The sequence below is a fragment of the Protopterus annectens genome, chromosome 13.part0, assembly GCF_019279795.1.
Source record: "Protopterus annectens isolate FY-2018-M chromosome 13.part0, PAN1.0, whole genome shotgun sequence".
NCBI lineage: Eukaryota > Metazoa > Chordata > Ceratodontiformes > Protopteridae > Protopterus > Protopterus annectens.
This window is the reverse complement of record NC_056747.1, coordinates 887,928,384-887,950,399: the sequence shown is the minus strand read 5'-3', so window position 1 is coordinate 887,950,399 and position 22,016 is coordinate 887,928,384. Positions and strand designations below refer to the sequence as shown.

At 40.9% G+C, this 22,016-nt stretch overlaps 1 protein-coding gene across 1 annotated transcript in view; it reads left to right on the top strand.

Moving 5' to 3' along the window:
• The window catches only part of NF1 (neurofibromin 1), a 5,218,972-nt gene that overhangs the window by 4,435,886 nt on the left and 761,070 nt on the right, over window positions 1–22,016 (top strand). The window contains exon 44 of the mRNA XM_044054637.1: window positions 7,403–7,517. Within this exon, the coding sequence (XP_043910572.1) occupies window positions 7,403–7,517 (115 nt within the window). The remainder of the gene's footprint in view (window positions 1–7,402; window positions 7,518–22,016) is intronic.

Sequence of the window (22,016 nt, the reverse complement as noted above, 5' to 3'; positions counted from 1 at the left end):
TGTGATTTACTTGTAAGCACTTTTGCTGATGTGAGGATGCCATTAACAGAAATCTGAAAGGAAACATCTGTACAAGCTGTTCTGCTGCTGTTCCTGTCTGTTAATGGATATTTGTAAACTGTTCTGCAAACATGAGAAACACATATAATACTTGCTTTCCAAAGTTGCTTTTCTATGTTTTTTTCTGATGATTGTATAAAATGCCATGTCCATTAATCTATGAGGAATTACGTCAAGCTTTTCTTAATACTGTGACAAACATGTATCTTGAGGAAACCACATACTATAAAAACATGTCCATTGTCAGAAGTCTGAAAGGAAACAAACTGCTCCGGAAATATCTTGTGTTCATTAATAGATGATCTTTGTTTTTCCCTTATTTCAGCCAGAGCTATGTCATACAATATGAATGCCATGTTTAAATTGCCAAGCTATATTCCTCCATTAAAGCAAACTTTTTATTTTATTCTTTATCTTTCATATATTTGTAGCAGAATTAATTTCAATCTTATATTCGCAATTCACAAACTCTAGCATTCAGAGATCACACAGAAACTTAAAATAATACAGTAGGACAGGTCTGATTTCAAAGAAAAATACCTAACTAATCTATACTAGCTTTAGCTATTCGTACACGAAATCACAGTGCTAAAACTTTCATGTGAGCTTAGGTAGAGTGCCATGTTAGATATCCAAGATCAAAATGCTCCAAGTCTCTTGTTGAACAATAGTTTTTAAAACACTAACCAACAGGTCTGCAGAGGCCGTCCCAAATTACATCATTTTGATGACACTTAGGTTTTTCTCAGGCCACAAACTGCATTATTTAGCAAGCTAATACCTGATCTAAACTTACAACAGTACAAGGCTTTTCACCTATATACTCTAGCAGAAACCAGAGCAATAAAGCACCTTCTACATGTAAATTTTGTTCATAAACTTTAGCCTTAAAACAATGGGCATGAAACTTTCATCCAGACTCACTGGAGCCAAATTCTAACATGAAAGGGTCACAACATGCTTCACTGAGCCGGTAGAGTGCAATATTGTCACATATTTTGCATTTCCACATTTCACAGTATTCTTTTACACTCAAGAAAAATGCCTGTATTTTACTTTTATTTACAAATGCCAGAATTTATATCAAATTCTATTTGACTAGGCTGGCAGCCTTCGCCCATCTCTCCCCAATAGTCGCAGCTACAGTAGCCAAAAGCCCTACCCCTTTGAACAGGGGCTCTAGGGCTTCAGATAGATGGGCTAAGAAGAGATACACCTCTGCTACTCTTGCTATCAGGGCTTTAAATTGCCAGTTTCATATGTTAAAGTATCAGCAGCATATTAGGGAGCTACTTAAACAGAAAATAAGGTTGATTACTGATTGTGCAGAACATAAAGATTTACAAGAGTTAATGCATTCTGCTAACAAAGTTGGAAACATACTTTGCAGTGTGGTTTTGATGCCTTAGAAGCATCTTGAAGGGCTGCTGTCACTGGGCCTGTTTGAAAGCATGCTTGGCTTAAGGAACATGTCTTGCCATACTATGTCAAAGCAAAATTACTAGATGCATCACTAAATCAAGAACGCCTGTTTGGCAGTAAAGCAGAAGAAGCCCTCAAAAAGATGGAGGAAAAAGCTAAATCTATAGAAACTCTTATGTATTTACTCCAGGTACAGCCACATAGATTCAGTAGGCATTGGCCTTCAAAAAATTGGTCCTTTCCAGTCCCTCCCAGACCTTCTCAGTCCCAACCCAGGGGCAGCATACCACCATGATTACAATCTCGGGGTATGCACAGACCTAAGCAATGGAGTGCTCCCACCTCTAAAACAGGAAGTAGTAAGCCAACATCCTATGGTAAAATCTCACATTGACTTACTTAATTCTTCCAAGCCTTGCCCAAGTTCTTGCAACCTTAGGAGGAAAACTTGACCTACATACAAAAACTGGAAGTACATCACCCAGAACAGATGGGTCTTGAACTTTGTATCCCAGGGAAACAGATTCTACTTCCACTCACTGCCAACACCAAGCGGATGGCCAGACCTCTCCCCAAACCAGTGGACAGAGGCCCAAAAGCAAGTATTTTCTCTTCTTACTATCAAAGCTATTCAACCTGTCCCAGCAGAGCATAGGGAACAAGGTTTTTACTCCAGACTGTTTCTGGTCCCCAGGATTGAAAACTCTTGGCACTGTATCCTGGATCTGTCTATTCTCAACACCTTCCTGGTGGTTCCAAAGTTCAAGATGCTTACTCTCCAATAGCTGCTTCCTATGCTAGCCAAGGACTCCTGGCTAACCACCCTAGACTTAAAAGAAGTTTATCTGCACATCCCCATAAGGGAATCTTTCAGGAAATACCTACGGTTCAGAGCAGGATCTATGCATTATCATTTCTCTGCACTTTCCTTTGGTTTATCTACTGCGCCCAGGGTATTCACAAAATGCCTAGCTCCAGCCATTGCATGTTGCAGGCAGAGAAAAATTCAAATTTACACATACCTGCACGATTGCCTGATTCAGGCGGACAGTCAGGAATTGCTACTCCAGCACCTGACATTTGTAAAGGGACTTCTAACTTCACTGGGGTACACCATCAACGAAAAGAAATTACATCAAGTATCCAGCTAACATATTGTATTCCTGGGAGCAAGCTTGAACACAACTTCCCAGATGGTATTCCTCATTCAAGAAAATCAAATGTATTTGACAAAGTACTTCAATCTACTGGCCACCAAAACCCAGCTATCTGCAAGAAAAAATACTGCAAGCCCTAGGGTTCATGGCCTCTTGCATTCTGCCAATTTTATATGCAAGACTGCATATGAGTAAACTTCAGTGGTACTTAAAAAGTCTCTGGTATCAGCTTTCTCAGGACCTGGAAACAATGATTCCTATCATTCCTTGCCTAAGGGCAGAGTTTCTTTGGTGAGCAGAGGCTTGCTACCACAACAAAGGACTCCCTTTCACTCTACCCCCTGCTGCCCAAACCCTAACAACAGACTGTTCATGGGGGTTCTCACATGTTAGGACGAGATATTAAAGGCCAATGGAGCCCAAAGCAAATGCACCTGCATATCAAGAAATGTTAGCTGTACAGAATGCTCTGACACCCTTCAAATGCCTTATTCTCCCAGGTCAACTATTGATAAAGACAGACAACACCACAGTTATGTGTTACATAAACAAGCGGGGGGGGGACCCATGCCTACCCACTCTGCAGGTTAGCCATGCCTCTGGGGGACACAGCCTTGAGCAACCGAGTGCACCTACAAGCTCAGTTCCTACCAGGCAAACTAAATTCACTGGCAGATGACTTGAGCAGAAATCTAATGGACCAGCACGAGTGGAAACTGGAACCCAAATAATTCAAGCTGCTGATCCACAGGTGGGGGGCACCAGAGGTGGACCTCTTTGTTTCCCCTCAGAACTTTCAATTGAGCAAATATTGCACCAGAACTCCCCACAGCCAAGCATGGAAAGTGGATGCTCTGCCCTTTACATAGGAAAACCTCTCAATCTATGCCTTTCCCCCTCTGTCCCTCCTCTTGTTGGTTCGACTAAAGATCATACAGGAAAAGCCAAGGACAATCCTGATTGCACCAGACTGGCCACACCAGCACTGGTACCCACCTTTGCACAATCTGACAGTAATGCCACCTTGGCACCTGCTTCAGACCACCTCCATGCTGTCCCAGCAGGATGGCCAGATTTTTCATCCTCAATTACAAACCATGAAACTAGCAGCCTGGTTCATCTTCCGAACCTTCAGTAAACAGGTGTTGGATGTCTTTTTGGAGACATAAGGGCCTACTACTAGAAAATCCTATGCAGAAAAGTGGAAAAGATACCGTTCTTGGAGCCAGTCTCAAGGAATGGACACAAATGTGCCCCGCTTACCCCATAGACTAGGTTACTTTACAGAAATATTCCACAAAGGCCTATGCTTCTCTTCAGCTAAGATTCATTCCTCTGCCATCTCAGCTCATTATAATACTGAGCCACCCCTCTTCTCTCATCCTCTGGTCAAACAGTTCTTGTGAGGAGCCCTTGGCTGCTTTCGTCACTTTGCTGTTTTTGGCACTGTAGTGCGATCTCGGAGTTTGTATATTTAAGTAGGGGGTGTGGGGGGGGTGAAGTGTTTTTTTTTTTTTTTTTTTGTTTTTTTTTTTTTTGGGAATAGTAATTTTTTTCCCAGGGAAAAAAAAAATCACTGTTCTGGTAGTTCGCTCATTTACGTTTTCGCTGTTTTGGGTTCGTTATAACAGCGTTCGATCTTTTGATTGTTTGCTGTTATAACATAGACCTTGAATTGCAGGCCCTTATGGCCGTGGAACCCTTCATTATCTTCCATGCAGACAGGGTTCCCTCAGGATTAACCTATCATTTATGCCAAAGGTGGTATCTAGTGTGGCTTTAAACCTGTCCATTCATTTGCCAAACTTTTTCCCTAGTCCTCAGAATACAGAGGAAAGGATCCTGCACTCCCTGGACATGCATAGGCAGCTTAGGTTTTATCTGGACAGGACTAAGCTTTTCTGAAAATCTGACCAGCTGCTAGTCAGTTTGGCTACAGGGGCAGTGGGCAAGCCATTTCTACATGGATAGCACACTGCATCCATTTCTGCTGCAAACATCATGGGAAACCTGCCCCACAGGGGATCAGAACACATCATTTCTCAGGGGAGTCCCTGCCAGGGACATCCTGGAAGCTGCAACCTGGAGATATGTACATACCTTCTCCAAAAATTACCACTTGGCTATCTTTTCTAAATCCAGAGCTGGATTTGTTACAGCAGTCTTACAGAGTGTGCTTGCCAGCCATAATGCTTCTTGGCTGCCTCCACCCTTCCTCAGCTTTGGGAATCAACCCAAATGTGATGACTGCAACAGTTGTGTACACTTACCATAAATGTAGATGTTCAAGTGTATTCACTGTTGTAGTCCTGGTTACCCTCCCTCCAGCCCTCTGACATCTCTTTACTTCTACCTATCCTTTTTGTTTGTCTTACCTTATATCATTGGTATTGCTTTTTGCTGGGGGTGTTCCACTCCATGTAATTGCTTCCTATTTACGGGGTTCCTGACATCTGGGGCAAGAAAAACTGATGTAATGGCATCGGCTACATGTTTTATACCCATGATGTCCTGATGTCATGGAAGAAGCGATGGCATCCGATGCAGAAATCCAAAAACTCTGCTATTCAAGCCAACTGAGGGCTACCTTCAGGCAGATAACCCAAATGTGATGATTGCAGCAGTGAGTACACTTGAACATTTAGATTTATGGTTAAGTGTACACAGCTGTACTTTATGATTTCCCCTGCCCTTTTCATGACTCTGGATTACTACAGGTACTGTAAGGAGAGCAAACTAACTGTTCGATGTAACCTATTTTTGTCATTATTAGACAGAGATCCAAAGCATACTGTTTTGAATGAGCTGAGAATAGACTCAGTGACTGCTGTGTAGAACTGAATCAACAGTTCCTGTGGGAGGTTGAACTTGGCCAGCTGTCACAGAAGGTACATTCGCTGTTATGCCTTTTGGTCTCCCATTTCAAGTCCCGGGAGATTATAGATCCCAAAAACTTGAAGGATTCCACAACTGATACAGCAGTAGTAAATATAAAGAGGGAGGATAATATTGTAGCACCACTCTCTACTGTCATCTCCAAAGTTTTAAGTGTGTTCAGCTCCGGATTATTCTGACTACACCAAAGGGACAGCTGCTCAACCTCCCCATCTGTATGCAAACTCATCACCATTCCTGATGAGCTCGATGATAGGTGTATCGTCCATGTATTTAACAAGTTTAACAAAGAGGTCCTTAGAGGTGCAGTCATTTGTGTAGAAGGATATTATCAGTGGGGAGAGGACATATCCGTGGAGGGCACCCGTATAGACTGTGCGATAGCTAGATATAAATTTCCCCAGTTTTACCTTCTGTTTCCTATTGGTTGGAAGATTGGTGAGCCATTGACAGGTGATGACTACTGACAGGTGGATGAGCTGATTAGAAGACACTTTGTCATGACTTGGGCCAGACTTGGCATTAACACTTAAACACCAATATGTTTACATTCGAGTAAGAAAATGCAGTGAGAAGTTGACGATCCTCATTCATAGACAGTAGCAGTTTTCCCCTATTTTTGTGAAGGGTGTTGGGCAGTTTTTCAAAAGTATGCCTTTGTTTCTGCTGGTTTCTGAAGCAGAAATATTTTCTTTATCCTGTGCCACCTGTAAGTAATATTAAGTACATAAGTGAAATTTTGAGAGTTACTGAACAATGTATCACACCATTTGTCATACCATGTGGTCTGAGTATGTATGGTAGCAGAGGATATAAAACACTGTTCTTGAAACAAGGTTTCTAAAGTCTTTATAATTACAAAGCTTTTGTTTCAGTGATTACTCGGGGCAGTGCTTACATGATCAGTCATCTGAGAGCTGCAGTGCTTACACGATCAGTCATCTGAGAGCTTGTAGTGTGAGTTAAATATTCCTAAAGTGTACAACACATGCTTAATACAGGGACACGATTTTCTGTTGTGTCACTGATGTCATATTCACTTCAGAAAAAGTATATTTATTGTCAGCTGGTTTACAAGCATCTTAATTTTAAAAATATGCCGATTTATAATTGAAGAGTCATTTTTTACAGGAGTCTTGTTTCTGTTTTATTGTTTGGCTACCATTTATTCAGGTCATGGTGGTGTAACTTAAGCTTTGATGTTGTTCTTTTGTTAAAAGTTCTGTCATTAATATTGTGGCAACCAGTCTTTCTGGTATGTTAGAGTGATTCTATATTCCATGACTTCTTTTGTTTGAGTGAATTTTTATTTCATCACTCGCTAGTTAAATGGGTCGTTATTTGTAGGATCACCCTAACTTATGTATATCTTATGGCTTAGCTGTGGAGGCATTTCATGCCCTTACTGACATTATGGCAAAGAGGGCATTTCTACTGAGACCTTTAGTCTGCCGTGGGGGCGGACATGAGCAGATGCTTATTGTGGGGCATTCAGTAGCATGTTTACATATGATTATATCCACTTGGTGTAAGAGCCATCATCACTGGCTTGGGATTGTCAAGTACATGTTCCCAGAGCTGGGCATTTTGATGCTGTGCAAGAGTCCACTTAAATTAAGGCAGTTGATAGATTGAAGCTACCACTCCCCTCCCCCTCTAAGATGAGCATGCTGTCATTAGCTGCCCTCTGCTGTCGTCCCTTCTTCCACCACTTGAGCCTGTGTTCAGATTTGTGTTGTCTGGGTCATAGTCAAGGCTTTGTCCTTCTTCATCAGACTACTAGGCTTTTTTAAGTCTGAAATTATTTTGTAAGTCATCAGTTCATAAATTGCGCAGTAGTTAATCAAATGTTTCTTATCATTAAACAGGTTTGCATTTCAGTATAATCCATCTTTGCAACCCCGGGCTCTTGTCGTCTTTGGTTGCATCAGTAAAAGAGTGACACATGGGCAAATCAAACAGATTATCCGAATTCTCAGCAAGGTAAGTGGGTCTTTATGCATTATTGTGTTTGTTTTGTTCACATTTCATTTCACTTGAATTTGAATTGTGGTATGTTGCACTCTTCTGTAGTTCTGTACATTATTGGTACATATTGATTTTATGCTGCATTATTTATTTTAGTAAGTCTCTTTTTGCTTTATTTGACTGACCTAGAATGCATTTATTAAATGCATTGCTGTAAACTCAAGTAATGCAAGTTCATGTTTCCTGCTCTTTGGTTTAGAATGCATTGCAGGAAATGAGGTCATCTCTTTAAAATGAAGTTTGTGTTTGTAATGAAGTTTGTGTTTGTAATGAAGTCTGGAATGGATTATCATCAGTGAAAAAATGTGCAGTCATGCAAAGCATGTTGGGATCTCTCTACACTGATGTGAAGGACCAAAAAATATTTTGTCTGTGACGGTTTGTATCAGTTAATATGTGCAACTTAATATTTATGTAATCATATCAGTGCTTTAGAAATCCTGACTAATGCTAGTATAGTGTGGAAATTAAAGTAGATATGCTAAATAAAACAGAAGCTGATGTGTTGATCTTTACTTCATACTTAATACTTGTTGCAGTGTTCACTTTACAAGGGAATAGGAGCTTTAAAAATGCTAACTCAACCAAGTAATTGTCCCAAGTTTTTGTTTTTTTACAGTCGTAGATGTATAGCATTATGGGCTTTTTTCTGGATAGTGAAAAATGTCTGAAGTTAAAGTGGGACTGCATTTTTGAAGTCTCATAGATGATGCTGTCATGCTGCTGTTTACCAGAAATTTTGCAGAAAATAGCAGTGCTTTGAGCTGAAACAGAAGTAGCATTCATTACCTGCTTGGTGAGGGGCACTTTATTAGTGTGTATCTACTGATTACTTTTCATATAACATAGTCTTACCATTAATCGGTTTCTTTAGCAATATCAGTAGTAATGGCAGGACCATTAAATCAGTGTTTAGAATGTTTAGTTAATTTAACAAACAAGTATGGTGCGGCAGGCTTATTTACAAGAGAGCTCACAGAGTAGAACATTTAGATAAGCATTAAATATACAAAGGTAATGATGATACAACTAGCATAGTTGCATAAAAGAAGTAGGGTATGAACAGCTGTGCATGTAACATTGGGTAAAATAATGGAAACCAAAAATTTGCCAGATGTTTGTTAGGGTTATTTAAACTGCAGGCTGAATCTTTCTCACCTATCTCTCCCTGGCACTCCCAGCTTCACAAGCTGCTAATCAATCTCAGGTCCTCTGGTTTGCAGTCAGGGCTTTATTCCTCTGAGCTACAGAGCTTGGAAATGCCCTTTAATTTTTTTGCAGCAAAAAAGGCCCATTAATGTATTTCTCGGTCGTATATGCAGATTTTTACAAAAAAATATGTGTAAAAAATCCCATTATGGCCAAAGGTGTCAGTCTTCAAGCCATGTTTAGTAAATATTTGACTGTAACAGTACCAAGTATGAAAAAAATTAACCAACATCACATTAAACACTTGCATTTAAATTCCTGCTGCAGATGAGGTTTTATTTTTCTTTTGAAAAGCAATGCATTTCCATATTCAGTTCTGCATGTAAAGTATCCCAGGTTGCAGGGGCTAGTTTGTGAAAGGATCTTTTTTATTAGTATTATTAACAATAGTGTCTTTATTGAATCAAATGTTATAATAACAAATATCTTCTAAAAAAATACCAACCCAGAAAAAGGAAATAAAAATATATCCAGTTATCAAATATATAGCTTAAATACGTGGTCAGAATTTCTTATGCCCTACAATATATAATGTATTTGTTTTCATTTTATCAAACTGATACCCATTCAATTCTAGGTTATTCAACCTTCCCTTGCTTTGTGTCCTGTGGGACTCTTGTGTCAATTTTTTTAAACAAGAATCATGTTTATTAAATTGGTTATGTATGACATAGGCCATGATACATTTATATAACTGAAAATAAACCACAGTGACACAATCTCAGTTGCAAACATTATACATTCCAACTGTAGCTGCAAAATTTATACATTACATTTAATGTATCCAGTCATTGTTAGTCAGCCATTATGTAGGTCATACAGATTCTGCCTTCTTTTAAACCTCGGTCCTCCTGTGCATGTATTGATCCCACATTTCCCATTTTTCTTGTGTAATTTGCTCTTACCCTTTTCTAAAGATCCCAGTTCCAGTTATTTTATCTCTATTACTATCTTCTCTACTTCTGGTAAAGTTGGTTTAGACTTTGATTTCTATTTTCTAGTAATTGCTTTTTTGGCCACCATCATAATTAGTCTCAGCAAGGCCTTGACATGTCTAGGCAATTCCAATTCTGTATCATAGCTCAAAAACATAATTTCCATAGTCACTCCAGTTTGCTCACCCAGCATCTCTGACAGAGCAGTTTGCATGGAATCTTTAAAGTCTGCCAACTCATTACACTCCCAGAAAATATGTTCTCAGTTACCTCTTTTTTCCTCATCCCACCTCCAACATTTGCTCTTTACCTGAGGAAAAATTATTTGAAGTCTGCTTGGGGTATAAAAATACCTATGTAAACACTTCCAAGCAAAGATCCTAAATCTTCTAGATTTTGTTGAATATTTGGGAGACATATGTATACCCCCCATTGTTCCTTTGTGAATTACTTATCTCATCTGTCTTCCCAATCCTTCCTAACCTCCTCTGATTAAATCTTATAGTTATCATGCAAAATTTTATATGCTGTACTAATTATTCCTTTCCTAACAACAACTTCTGTTCCAGATTCTAATAAAAACTCTGCCATTTCATTTAGGGACCCCACTATTTCTTTCTCTTTACCTATATTCTGATATCAGTCCTTGATATGGAAGGCAGTCTCTAGCCTGCAGTCCAAATAAGTTCTTGGCATCTTCCCATTCTCTTGTTTTTCTCACTCTAGTTATTTCTCCCAATACCATTTTTCCTTTGCCAGTTTTCTCAGTATATTCCTGCCCCATATTGCCTGTTGTCTGTATCCCTAATTGCAGTCATCCCTATCGGCAGAATCTCCTTTCAGCATTCCCATTTTGGTTTAGTTCTTAGAAGACCTTCTGCTACTCTATGAATACAGTATTCTGTATGATTATTGTCGTTCCCCTTAAAGGCCTGCATCCAAAATCCCAGTCTCTCCCTGTTACTTGAGCTTTCCCCCCTGTTTCACCGTAATCTCTGTCTACTTTGAATGATAGCTTCTTGCTTGTGCTATATGTATAGGAGCCATAACTGTGTTGCTCTGAAATACCCCTTCAACTTGGGTAATCCCAATCTGCCCTGTCCTATTGGAAGAATATGCTTATCCCACTTGAGTCTTGCCACCTTCCTCTCCCCGATAAAATCCTTCAGCTCTTTATTAATTGCTATTCACAACTTCTCTGGTTGATAAAAATGTGCCTGACCAGTGTGTAAAGACTAAAGGGACTAAAACATTTTAACTGCTTGTATCCTACTATCAGTATTCATAAACCAGAACTACCATTTTCTTAAGTTAGTTGACTTTTTGTATTATCTTTTGTTTAGTCTCTTGCCACATATCCTTGGGTGCCACACCAGTATTATTTTTAATTCATACTCGTAAATACTTCATTTTATCTTCTTCTCATAAATATGGATATTGCAGAACCAGTTCGTATGTTTGTACATAATTTACCGCTATTGCTTTTGTTTTAGCTTCATTAATTTTGTATTCCGAAAAGGTTTGAAACTCTCTTGATATGTTCCACATCACTGTAATGTGCCTTTATGGTTTTGTCAGGTATGAAATAATGTCATCTGCAAATAGAACCAGCTTTTCTCTACTACAATACCAATTATATCCTTGAATTTCTGAGTCCCGTATTTTCTTTGCTAGAGGTTCTAAATATAATGCAAATAACAAAGGGGAGAGAGAGGACTACCCTGCCTGGTTCCTTTGCTCAAGCAGAGATTATCAGAGAGGACCCTACCCACTTCAGTTTTCACCTCAGATCCTTCATATAGCCTCCCAATCAACCTTATGATTTTATCAGGGAATGCAAATGCTTCCATTGCTCTGTTCATAAAGTCCCAGCTTACTCTGACTGTCAAATGATTTCTTTGCATCAAGACCCACCAGCAACAGTGGTATTTACATACATTCTGCTTCACTGTGGATCATCACTGTTCTGTTTGTCAAATGTTTGCCTCCCCTACACAAAACCACATTGATCCATAGCTATCCATTTTGGCATTATTTTTGTCATTCTTTTAGCAATTCTAGTCATGATTTAGTATTGAAATGGGCCTGTATGAAGCTTGATCTGATGGATTTTTACCCTCTTTAGGTATTATAACTACTACTGCTTTCTTCCAGGATGTTGGTACTTCTCTTCCTGTTAAAATACTTTTACACAAAATGTTCCAAGTCTTTATCAGGTTTTTCTCTCCTAGCTTCCAAACTTCCATAGGAATACCATTTATTCCTGGGGACTTTCTTATAGATTGTTATACATCACAATTTTGATCTCATCTCCTCTTATCCTAACTGTTAGTAATTGAGCTTCCTCTCTCTCTAGCCTTGGCATATTTAATTATTCCATAAACATTTCCATTTTTACCTAGTTTGTGAAAGGATCTTTTCACAAGTGGCTGTGGTGAAGTTACATTTTTGCTGCCCCAAAGGGAATAAGCTGCAGTGTGAACTAGAAGGTTGTTACACAGTGGAGGGCAGTAACATTCTTTGAGGAGCCTGAAACTTGAGTGTTAAGAAGGACAGTAGCCTTAGCTGTGACTGTAAGCAGGTTTAGCATTTTGATTAGTATGTCAGTGATGATCAGATAACATCAATATTAAATGCATTTACCTAGAATTAATATTTAAATCTCTGCTCTCTAGTCCAGCACTGTTTTAAATTCTTTTGACATGTATGGTTATTCATTTTCTCACTATAGCATCCCTGATTTGGATAAGGCTTCTGCATTTTTCTGGCTTCCCACCACAGCATGCATGAGTGGTTTGGGCATGTATACAGATTGGCACCCACTGAAGCTGCCTTTTTGTACTGCACAGTGTATGTGACACTGCAAGTGCTAGAAAGGTGCATATACAATGATGAGCAGCAGTGCTATTTTTGTATCTTAGTTTAGCACCAGAACATCAATAAAGCTTTAAGAGTAGGTACATAACAAGTAGTATAGATATCCTTACATTAGTACCTCCAGATCTCAGATTATTGTAACACTTGTGGTAGAAAACAAGGATGCTCTCCATATCACTGTTGTAGTATTCTTCACATGAAGGATTCCCTGCCAAGGGTAGCCCAACTTCTGACGAATATACCAAAGCCTTAGTATGCAGATGTCATACATCACGCATGTGCTTCCCTCTCAGGGCATAGGGCATAAAGGTGATTTACCAATGTACATACCTTAGAACAAGTTTGCTGCCAGTCCAAATGACATCACTGATCATTAGTCTGAATGCTCTTTCTTCTGTGCTGGTTACCAAGCCATGTTTCAGATAAGTGCCCCATTGGGGTTCCTTCTTATCTGTTTTTACTGTTATTTTTTTGTTACTTTACATGTCATCCTGGAAGGGAGAAAGTCAGTGTAGGAGGCAGATTCCCCATAAGCTTGGCGCAAGCAGTGTTTCTTCTGTTTTGGTGCTTCTCACGACCATACGCAATGTTCTATCTGCCAAGCATTTGTCCCTAAGTCCCTATGTAGTTGTCTCTCCTCCTTGTCAATTTACCTAGAGAACCAGTGGCTTAAATTGTTGGCCCAAATGGCAGAATTTTCTTGTCCTGAAAATCAGCCTCCTTTCTAGAAAAAGACCAAAAAAAAAAACTCTGGCCTGATTGGGTTGCTGTTCCCACCTCTCCCAGATGTCTTTCTCGAGGCTGGTGAAAGCCCAGAGGATGGCGTGGTTGTTGTCTCAGATTCCTCTTCTGTGACCTTGGCAGAGACTGCATAGCTCTGACTTCTCGCATGTCCTTGGAGGCACCCAGTCTGGATATTGAGGTGGAGCCTTGGCTGTTTATTTCTGAGGGACTGAGGGGAATACCACAAATCCTAGGTCAGGAGGAAATTCCTACTATATTGGTTGAGTGTCAGCAAGGGTATGAACCTCCAAGGGTTTTTAGGACAGACATTCCTCAAAAGAAGAAAAAAAAAATCTAAGCATATTTTCCCTGCTGCTAAGGAATCCCAAGTGTGAATGGTAGGATTTTATTCAGGGATTGTTTAATGTCTTAATGGCCTTAAAGCCATAATGAGGAGTTTCTGTGCCTGCTCCTCCTTGGTCTTCTATTCCCATTAAGAGACTCAGGGAGCAGGATTTGAATGCTGTGGAAGAGTCTTTGGCATATTACTCTCAAATCTCTTCTCCCTTGGATTATGGAACGGAGGAGGAAGATTCCATTAATCCAGACTCTCCCTTGGAAGAACTTTCCTTTTGGGACACTATTTCTGTTATGATGGAATCTTTCAAATGGGACTGTTCTTAGGTTTCTGATGTACAAAGGAGGTATTATGAACTCCTCCAGATGAAGTCTCCTAAGCCCACTGCTGTATCTCCTGTCTTGGCTGTCGTCTTAGATACCTTTTCAGAAACCTCTGTGGCTCCTAATTCTCAACATCTAGCCCCTAAGAAAACTGATAGATTTTACAAGGTGCCTGTTGATTGTAAGTTCTTGTACAGATGTCCTTCTGCTGATCCTTCTGTAGTGTCTCTGTTTTGTGACAAGCCTCCTAAACTTTTGCCATCTACTAAACTACTTCCTTCAGACAAGGAGCTATAGAGCCATGGAACTTTTAGGCAAAAAGGTATGTACTGCTGTCACTTTGGTTTTTCAGTCCATTAATTACCAGACTTGTATGACCGGGTATGTTTTAGCCCTTCTTTCTCAGGCTTTTCATGCAATTTGTGACCTCCCTGATTCAGAAGGGAAGGTCTCTGCCCTTTATGTATTAGGTTGTATCTTTCAAGTGGCTCACCACTCTTAAATGTAGTTATGGTTATGCAGCTAGGGCTGCTTCCTTTGGTTCTGTTTTGAGACATTGCTCTTTGCTTCATCTTCAGTCCTTACCTGATGAAATTAAGGCTAAATTGTTAGATGCTCCTCTTGATAATAAGAATCTTTTTGGTTCTGCTGCTGCTGAGCTTTTTAAGTCCTTCCAGGGTAAAGGCAAGGCCTTGCTGGAATTGAAACATATTTGTCTCTCCTGTCCCTAAGTTCCAGAGGAATTATCCATCCAAATCTGCTGTTGTGCATAGACAGCCTTGCCATCCTCCTAAATGTATGAATGGATCTAGGTATTATCTCCTGATAAGTCTGCTGAGAACCTACTTCTCAGAAGCCTCCTTTTTAAGACAAGCCAGGTTCTGTCTCACAGTTTTTTTCTGCTTTCCCTCGGTAGGGTTTCCCTATCACTTCATCTTTCCCTGGCCCTTCCTAATTAATTGTCACTCAAGACTCTGAGGTTCTGTCCATCATCTGCCAGGGTTACTTCATTGTGTAGAAAACCGTTCCTACTTTTCTGGGCATCCCTCAACCTCATCTGGAACAGGTTCCTTTCTGTTTAGAACTGCTTCAGAGCCTTTTGGCTCAGGGAACCATTCAAGTCATGCCCCTGCCCAGAAAGGAAGTCCCCGCCACAGGATGTTTCTGGTTCCCAGAAAGGAAGGCACCTGGAGACCAGTTCTGGAGCTTTCTCAGCTCAACACCTTTCTGAAGGTCCCTTCCTTTTGGATGTTGTCCCTGTCAAACCCTGTTCCCTCTTCTTCCCCAGGCTTTTTTAGTATCCCTGGACCTCATGGATGCCTGTCATACCTTTCAACCTCTTTGAGGAAGAAGTCCGGAGAAAGCCATAAATAAAGTGGGGACAAAGGCCCAAAATAGGGACAATTTTTAAATATTGCTCTTATAAACTGGGAAAGTAGATAGAATAGCAGATTTTACATTTGGTTCTGGCACCTAGGCAGCGAGACGTTTCACTGTGGTACATTTGACTGGGGGCACATGGCTGAAGTGACAGCTGCATAGAAATATGGCTCTTTGCAAATTTCCTGTGGGCAAAGAGAAGAATGTGTTGCCATGCTCACAACTTCAGTAACCAAATGCACAGGGGGAAACAATGTCTATGGTCCCCAAGGGAACATGAGACAGCAGACAATATGGCAGGCAGCAGCAGCCTGGCCAGAGGGCATATCAGTGGCAGTAAAAATGTAGTGCACAATGGGCAGTGCCTTTATAATTGCTGTTTGTGGACCACTCCCCCTTCACAGTGTCTAGGGAACATTACCTAAAATTCATGCTGGCAAATAAATATGACTACAGTAGCATGCAAGGTTTCCTCCATGCTGTAGCACACTTCTACATGTTATAGTTACATAAGCATGTACTGTACACTGAGCACAACACTCATTACTTCTTCTGCCACCATTCATTTGGTTACTAAAGCTGTGAGTATGGCAGTGTGCGCTTCTCTTTATCCACAGGGAATTTGCAAACAGCCATATTTCTGTGTAGCTGTCACTTCAGCCATGTGCCCTCAGTCAAATATACCATTGGGAAATGTCTCACTGCCTAGGCGCCTGAACCCTTTTGCGGGTTCAGGCACCTACGCAGCCTGACATTTCCCTGTGGTATATTTGACTGGGGACACATGGCTGAAGTGACAGTTAGCTGCAGAGAAATATGGCTGTTTGCAAATTCCCTGTGGGCAAAGAGAAGAATGTGTTGCCATGCCCACAACTTCAATACCCAAATGCACAGGAGGAAAACAATGTCTATGGTCCCCAAGGGAACATGAGAAAGCAGACAATATGGCAGGCAGCAGCACCCTGGCCAGAGGGCATATCAGTGGCAGTAGAAATATAGTGCACAATGGGCAGTGCCTTTATAATTGATGTGTGTGGACCACTACCCCCTTCACAATGTCTAGGGAACATTACCTAAAAGACATACTGGAGCATAAATGTGACTACAGTAGCCTGCAGGATTTTCTCCATGGTGTAGCACACTTCTACATGCTATAGTTATAGGGTATGAAGTATGTGACGCAAATGGCTGTCATTATTTTCTGACTTGAGTCTTCAACAATTTGCCAGTGATTTGTTAGAAAACCACAATTTTGTGAAAAATGGACCAAAAATATGAGGCAAAAATCTGGACATTCGATGAAAATCTGTACAGTTGAAAGGTATGATGCCTATCTTCATATTCCCACTCATCTTGTTTTCAGTAAGTTTTTACTTTTCTCTGTTTCTTCCTTGTGTTTTCAGTTTTCTGCTATGCCCTTTGGCCTTTCTACTGTCCCAAGGATATTCACCAAATGCGTTGCTTCTGTCATTTACCTTTTGCAGGATAAGTGGGGTTCAAGTCTTTCCTTATCTGGACAACCTGTTCATTCAGGATTTATTCCCTGATGTCTTGCTTCAGCACCTCTAGTTTACATTTTTTCTTTTACATAGCTTGGGGTTTACCATAAACTTTCAGAAATCAGTCCTGGTTCCTTCCCAGGATCATGCTTTTTCTCCTCTGCAGGATCCAGACCATTACTGTCTTCACCCAAGACTGTCTATCTAATCACCTTTTCAGTCTGTTCTTCCTCTGGCTTCAGTCACAGCCAGGGATTTTCTTAGGGTTCTAGGATTCATGGCCCCTACCATTCCAATGCTGCCTGTAACCAGACTCCATGTGAGAAAACTGCAGTGGTTGCTAAAGTCGGTGTGTCTTCAATACTGTCAGCCACTGGATTTTCTAGTCCCTTTCCTTCCGTGCCTTAAACTCAAGCTTCAGTGGTGGATTCATTAGCTTTCTGTCCATGCAGGACTTGCTTTTCACCTCCAGTTAGAAACTTTTTTCAGATGCCTTGGCAAGGGGGAGCAGAGCTTCCTTGGTTTCCTTCAAGATTCAGGGTCTCTGGCCTCCTTGTCAGAGGCCAGATCGCATTAACATAAAAGAGATGAGTGCTCTCCTTTTAACTGTTCAGATTTTTCATTCCCTCTTTCTTCCAGGGCATCTCAAGATGTTTACAAGACAATATCACAGTGATGTGGTATATCAACAAGCAAGGGGTTGCATGTTCCTACCTATTTTTGCAGATTTATTCTTCAGGTCTGGGATCTAGCTGTCCAGTATTGAGTGATTCTTCAGGCTGTCCACATGCCTTCAGAGCAAAATACAAGATGCTTCCCAGAGATATGTTTCTGGAGATTGTCCATTGGTGAGGTATTCCACAGGTAGGGTTTTTTTTTCCACCCCTTTCAACACACTTCTGTTTTTTTGGGGGGTTTTTTTGTACGATTCCCAACCAAGTCCTCTGGCTTGAAGGTGAATGTCCTTTCTTCCCCTTGGAAAGGGGGTGTTTCTCTATGGATTCCTTCCCCTTCCTCCGATTCTGTGGATCCTGTTCAAGATCAAGCACGACTCCCCCAAACTCTAGCTGGGACTCCCTTTTGGCCCAGACAGCATTGGTTCCCCCTTCTCCACCTAGCCAGGGGCAGTTAACACAGGTTTCCTCACAGGGTGGACCGTCTCACATAAGACAAGGGGTTTCTAATCCATCCTGTCTTGTCCCCTCTTCATCTGATGGTTTTGGCGATAGGGTTTTGATTCCTTTTAGGCACCTTTTTTAATGATGATATGCTTAGGATTCTACAGGAGGCCAGGAGAACCACTGCCAAGAAGTCATATTTGTCCAAATGGAAGAGATTTTCTCTATGGTGTTTTTCTCATAACCAGGATCCATTTTCTGTGGGGATCCCTCTGGTTCTGTCTTACCTGTGTGAATTTCTCCAAGCTGTGTTAAGCATATTCCTCGGTTAAAGATCACCTTTCAGCTATTTCTGCTTGTCTGCCATTAACCCCTTGTCTTCCTTTTAACTTTGAGGTTAAAAATTTCTTAAAGGTGCCCTTCATATCAGGCCTCCTAGGAAGTCCGTTCTACCTTCCTGGGACCTCAGTTTTTACTTGAAAAATTGACTCCGGCTCCATTTGACCCCGCAACTTCAGCATCCTTGCAACATGGTACTTGGAAGACGGTTCTTCTTTTGGTCTTACTTCAGCTAAGAGAATCTCTGAACTCCAGGCTGTTATGGCTGTTCCTCCTTTCTTGGTTTTTCATAGGAACAGAGTGTCTGTTCGTACTAATCCTTCTTTTATGCCCAGGATGGCTAATGAATTGTCTCTTAATCTATTCATTTGTTCTCTTTATTTTCTTGTCTGCAAGTAAGAAGGTTCTTCACACTTTGGAATTGCATAGACAGCTCAGACATTATTTGAATAAGACTAAGGCCATTCGCAAATCCGAACAACTTGTTTTCTTTCATCCCAAGTCCCTAGATTTGACTGATTCTAAGCAAACCAAATACTACTGGATCTCCAAGACCAATTTTTGTTATTGTTTTCATGATCACTGACTTTCTACCTCTGTAAAGGTTCATTCTACTGCAGCTGTTTCTTCTGGTGCTTTTTCTAAAGGATTGAATATCATTTCCTTCCTTGAGGCTGCTATTTGTACTTCTGTCCATACCTTTACTAAGCATTACCAATTGGATGTTGTTTCCAGAGCAAAAGTAGGCTTTGCCAGAGCTATCTTGCATGGGTTTCTAGAGGTTTCCTCTGGGCATTCCTCCTCCCAAGTTCTCTCTTTAGCTTTTATACTCTACCTTATGTAAAGAATACTGCAACAGTGATATAGAAGGATATAGTACAGTTGTATAAAATCTTATCATGATGGTAGATGTCCAGCTCTTCACTGTTGTGGTACTCACTCCCTCCCTCTTCTTTTCCGCCCTATTCTTCCTTTATTCATGGCCTGGAACTTTTTTCTTTTTCTCCTTCTGGATGCACATGTTCCTCCTAGTTCCTAGGAATATTTGTTTCTCCTGCATAAGTGTAACATATTTATTACCAAGGCTTTGGTGTACTGGCCAGATGTTGAGCTGCCCTTGGCAGGGAATCTGTTATGTAAAGAATACTGCAACATCGAAGAGAAGAGCATCTATCATTATAATAAGATTTTGTATGACTGTACTTTATTGTGAGACTTATAGTAGAAAATATTAGTTGAGAGCTCTCTGTAAGTCTTGTATTAATTGCATTTAGACAAAAACCCTCTTAGTATACTTTCTCATTTTCAGTAAGATACAGCGGTAAAAAGTCTTAAGTATGTTTGGTTCATTTTAGAAAAGTAATAGAGCTTGCTCATGGATAGACATTCTCCTGCAATGAAAGCATGAGTGCTATTGCAAAATGGAGGAAATAGAGTTGATGGGGACTGTTCACATAAATTATTTATAGATTGTTCAGTTACCTTAAAAAAGACAGCTGTCTGCAAGCATTCACGTGTAACAACTATTTAATGACATGTTGTAAATTTTCAAACTGTCATTAAATTTTGACAGTTTATAAACTGTCATTAAGTGTTGACTATTACAGTCACTTATAGACAGGAGGGAACCGGTGTTCCAGATGTTTTTCGTATTTCACTGTTGTCATCACACTTGGGTTATCTGCCTGCTGCTAGCCCTTAGTCGGTCCGAATACCAGAGACTTAGTATTTCTTCGTCGGTTGCTGTCGCTCCAGGACTGATGTCAGGTTGTCATGGATATAAAAACAGGCAGCCGACGCCATTACATCAGACTTTCTTGCAGAGGAGCCCGAAGCAGAAGCAGTTCACACGAGTGCCGGTTGGCCGCTACCTGAGTTTTTGTTTCCGAATTGAGTTATCCCGAAGTCTTGTAAAGCTAAGTACCCCATTGAGGACCCTTTTTTCTTGCTCTAACCGATGTCAGAAAAAGTTAACATTTGTCTTGCCTGTGGAAAGCAAATACCACACCGAGATTTCCATTCCTGCTGTCACCTGTTTAGGCCCAGACCATGACATACCCCGCTGTCAGTTTTGTGCCTTGTTCAATGCCTGAACTGTTCATCGTCGGGCCCTTTTTATTGCTGAATACTTTCGTTCTCGATATCCGTATTCCAAAATCACTTTGGTAAGCCATCGGACCACTGATTTTCTGAAAAAACATAAGGATAAAGACAGAGACAGACAGCACAGCTTCAAAGCTGCCGACGATGTTTTCGTTAAGCCAGTCACCAGTTCGCCGGTACTCAATGAGGTGCTTTCGCAGCCCCTGATGCCTGCTTCACTGAATTCGCAGGCCTCTATCGAGACCCGTTCAAAGTCCGGTATGCAGCGAGACTCTTCTTCAACTACAGAACAGGCGGATGTCTCTACCTTGGATGGGTCCGAAGCCGCTGAGCAGGCACCACCTTCTGAGGATGTTCTTTGCATTACCGATGTGAAGAGTACTCGCTACACCTAAAAACCATAAACCAAAGTGTACTGCTTGCCACCTCGCCACAATATCAAATGCTTAAAAAGTGAAATTATAGTTATGGTGATTAGGGAAAGTCCCTTCCCCTGCTAAAGAAAGACACCTGTCCCAGTAGCTTTGTTAGACTAAAGGTCGAATACTCTGATTATGAAGACATGCAAAGGACATGCTGCTATGAGGATTCAGATGCAGAGTAGATGCATCCTCTGCTTCTCTTCTGCTTCTTTTTTTTTTTTTGAAACCTTACATACTTTGAGAGATTTTCCACTAGGCATGCCAAGAAGACTATCAGTCCAAAAAAAGAGAACTCAGAACTTTCTATATTTACCACAACATAGGCTCTTTAGCAATTCCAAATTCGTGATGTTGTGATGTTGATGTCTTTGGAATCTATCTAGTTTAACTCCTGATTACCCTGCTCCTAGGGAGTCTGAAACTACACTACACAGACAGAGTACCTGATTCTCACACATTCCTTTTCAGAAATCCTACTGCTGACCCAGAGGTCATCTCCCAAGGACCTAAAGGTATCAAAACAACTACAGCTAAGAATCCCACCCCTTCGGACAGGGATTCCAGCGCTTTGGACAGATGGGGTAAGAAAGTATGTACCTCTGAAACTGTCGCCATTAGGGCTTTCAGTTGTCAGTTTCACATGCTGAAGTACCAACAACATATTATGGAACTTATTAAGCAAAAAAATAGCTACCTTTACAGACTGTGCAGAAAATAAAGAATTGCATGAGCTTATGCATTCTGCAAGCCACGTCAGTAAGCATACACTGCAGTGTGGCTTTGACGCCCTAGAAGCATCTTGCAGGGCAGCAGTCATGGGTTCTGTACTGAGAAGGCATGCTTGGCTTAAGGAGCAGACCTTGCCAGACCATGTCAAATCAAAGTTATTTGACGCTCCTTTGAAGAAGGACGATCTGTTTGGCAGCAAAGTAAAAGAGGTTCTTAAAAAGATGGAAGAAAAAGCTAAATCTGTGCAGTCAGTCAAAGAATTCTTGCAAGTACAGCCTCCTAGATTCAGTAGGCTTTGCCCCTCAAAACATTGGTCCTTTCCAGCTCCCTCTGGGACATCTCAACCTAGACCCAGGGGAAACAGACGCCCCCAGACTACAGTCTCAGGGTATGCAGAGATTAAGCAATGGAGTGCCTCCTCCTCCTCTAAAGCAGGGAG